Here is a 2610-nt window from a genome sequence, read left to right as displayed (position 1 = left end):
CCGCCTCGGCCTCCCAAAGTGCTGGGATTACAGGCTTGAGCCACCGCGCCCGGCCATCTTTTTTTTTTTTTTTTGAGACGAAGTCTTGCTCTGTCACCCAGGCTGGAGTGCAGTGGCGCCATATTGGTTCACTGCAACCTCCACCTCCCGGGTTCAAGTGATTCTCCTGCCTCAGCATCCCAAGTAGCTGGGATTACAGGTGCGTGCCACCACGTGCAGCTAAATTTTTTGTATTTTTAGTGGAGACAGGGTTTCACCATGTTGGCCTTCAACTCCTGACCTCGTGATCCGCCTGCCTCGGCCTCCCAAAGTGCCGGGATTACAGGTGTGAGCCACCACACGTGGCTAACTTTTGTATTTTTAGTAGAGAGGGGGTTTCACCATGTTGGCCAGGCTAGTCTGAAACTCCTGACCTTAGGTGATCCACCCGCCTCGGCCTCTCAAAGTGCTGGGATTACAGGCATGAGCCACCACACCCGGCCAATAAACAAATCTTGAATAAATAAAGGAAGTACCATTGCACCACTGCACTCCAGCCTGGGTGACAGAGTGAGACTCCATCTCAAAAAGAAAGAAAAAAAAGGAAGTACTAAGTGAACAGAAAAGTAGGTGCATATATCCTACGGAGACCAGATGGGGCACACAGACCACAACATTATGTGCCTAAAATTTTAGGTGCTGACACAGTGAGGCTCTGCAACCCTGCTCAGGCTGAGAAAGAACCAGAAGAGAAATGCCTGGGCCAAGACTGCCTGGTGATCCCACCAAGACACAATTTTAGTAGCATGGGACGCCTGCCCCACCTCCCACTGGCAGGGTCCCAGCCCAGACTCACGGGTCACTGGACTTAGGGATGAGAGTGCCCAGTTCCTTGATCCTGTCGTTAATGTTGAATCGCCTGCGACGCTCAACTTTGGAGAGGGGAGGAGAGGAAGAAAGAGTGGGAGAAAGAGTTGTCAATTAGCCAAGAATGGAAGAGACAGAAAGTAGGGAGTTGGGAGGCTGTTGCAGGGAAGGAGTTCCCCATGGGGGGCCAGGACTCGGGGTGAGGCAGGCCTGCACAGCACCTGGGCAGTGCACACGCTTTCTGGCTTACTTAGGTTGTGATTGTCTTTCTTCTGCCGTTCCTTCAAAAGGGCCTTTGCCTCGGTCTCTGGAAAAGAGTGGAGTGATCAGGGCCTCTGGGCACAGGAAGGCAAGAAACGCATGCAGATGCTAAGGTAGGGTTTGGTAGCCGAAAGCAGGGGAAATGCCGTTTTTAAAAAGTGCCTTTTTTTCTCTATTTTAAGCCTTGGTGATAGGCTGGTTGTTAAATCCAAGATGAGAGGAAGTGAGAGGAAGCGGGGTGAAAGCAAGACCACAAGCCACATGGGGAAAGGGGACAAACAGCCCCCATTTCTGTATGTCCAAACCATTTTCCCCAGAATCAGGCCCATCTCTAGACCTGGCAGGGACAGGGCTCACCTGGGGTAAAGTGTAGGGCCATGGGACCAAGACCCTATCACCTACCAGAGATCTCCCGTTTGATGTTGGGCAGCTCAGCTGGGCAGGAGTTGCTGACAGTGATTGCTGGCGTGGCCACGCCTTGACTACTGTACACATCAAGCAGATTCCCTGACACAGGCAGCTGGGGGCAGAGAGGGCAGAGAACCACCAGTTGGGAACAAACCCCAGGCTTGGCTCCTCCTCAGAACCAGGTTCCTGAGCTTCCACATATCCCTCTAATGCAAAGACTGGCTGACTCAGCACCAGAACCCTTGCTTCTCCTTCAAGGCAAATTCACATGGCGACCAAACAGGGAGGACAGAGCAAACCCGACCTACCTTGCTTCACTGGGAGACTGGAGCCTGCCTGGCCTGCTTATCACTTCCTCCAGTCCCTCATATCCCTCAGTGACCTCTAAAGCCCCTTTCCCAAACCCCGGGGCTGGCTCTGAGAAGAAATGCTGGAAAACCACCCTTCTCAGGTCTTTGTCGGCTCTGATGCGACATTCCAGTCCGTTAGCTCCTCCCAGCACAACATTCCAATCCAGCATTCTTGGAACACTCCAACCCAATCTTCTCTGACCTTGGTAAATTGTCATGACAACATTCTATCCAAAATCTGGCCTTCTGGAGAATTCCAACCTAATCTCCAGTCTTTCACTCTGATCAAGTTGTACCATCTTCCACATCAGGGTCTCCTGCTGCTGTGGACCAAGGTCCTGACTCCAGTATCTTCTTGCACATTCTGTTCTCTCAGGAGATTCTTACCCAACTATTCAATTAGCACTGCTTTATGTCAGCCTAGTTTTTTTTTTTTTTTTTTCCTCTCCTTCACACTTTCCTGGATATACTCTGCAGCAGCACGCTAATCTGAAGTATACCTAGGGCCAAGTGTGGTGGCTCACGCCTGTAATCCCAGCACTTTGGGAGGCTGAGGTGGGCGGATCACTTGAGGTCAGGAGTTCATGACCAGCCTGGCCAACATGGTGAAACTCCATCTCTACTAAAAATACAAAACAGCCGGGCGTGGTGGTTCATGCCTGTAACCCCAGCACTTTGGGAGGCTGAGGCAGGTGGATCACCTGAGGTCGGGAGTTCAAGACCAGCCTGACCAACATGGAGAAAC

General features: G+C 51.7%; 1 protein-coding gene across 2 annotated transcripts in view; it reads right to left on the bottom strand.

Moving 5' to 3' along the window:
- TFE3 (transcription factor binding to IGHM enhancer 3) overlaps positions 1 to 2610 on the bottom strand; it is a 14400-nt gene that overhangs the window by 4471 nt on the left and 7319 nt on the right. For both annotated transcript variants that reach the window (XM_011991383.1, XM_011991384.1), the window contains exons 6-8: positions 1510 to 1627; positions 1097 to 1153; positions 836 to 911 (exon numbers count right to left, since the gene is read on the bottom strand). In XM_011991383.1, coding sequence (XP_011846773.1) covers positions 836 to 911; positions 1097 to 1153; positions 1510 to 1627 — 251 coding nt within the window. The remainder of the gene's footprint in view (positions 1 to 835; positions 912 to 1096; positions 1154 to 1509; positions 1628 to 2610) is intronic.

This window comes from Mandrillus leucophaeus, unplaced genomic scaffold (assembly GCF_000951045.1).
Source record: "Mandrillus leucophaeus isolate KB7577 unplaced genomic scaffold, Mleu.le_1.0 Scaffold395, whole genome shotgun sequence".
Lineage (NCBI taxonomy): Eukaryota > Metazoa > Chordata > Mammalia > Primates > Cercopithecidae > Mandrillus > Mandrillus leucophaeus.
Note: the sequence above shows the minus strand (reverse complement) of the source record. Positions and strands in the feature narration are given on the sequence as shown.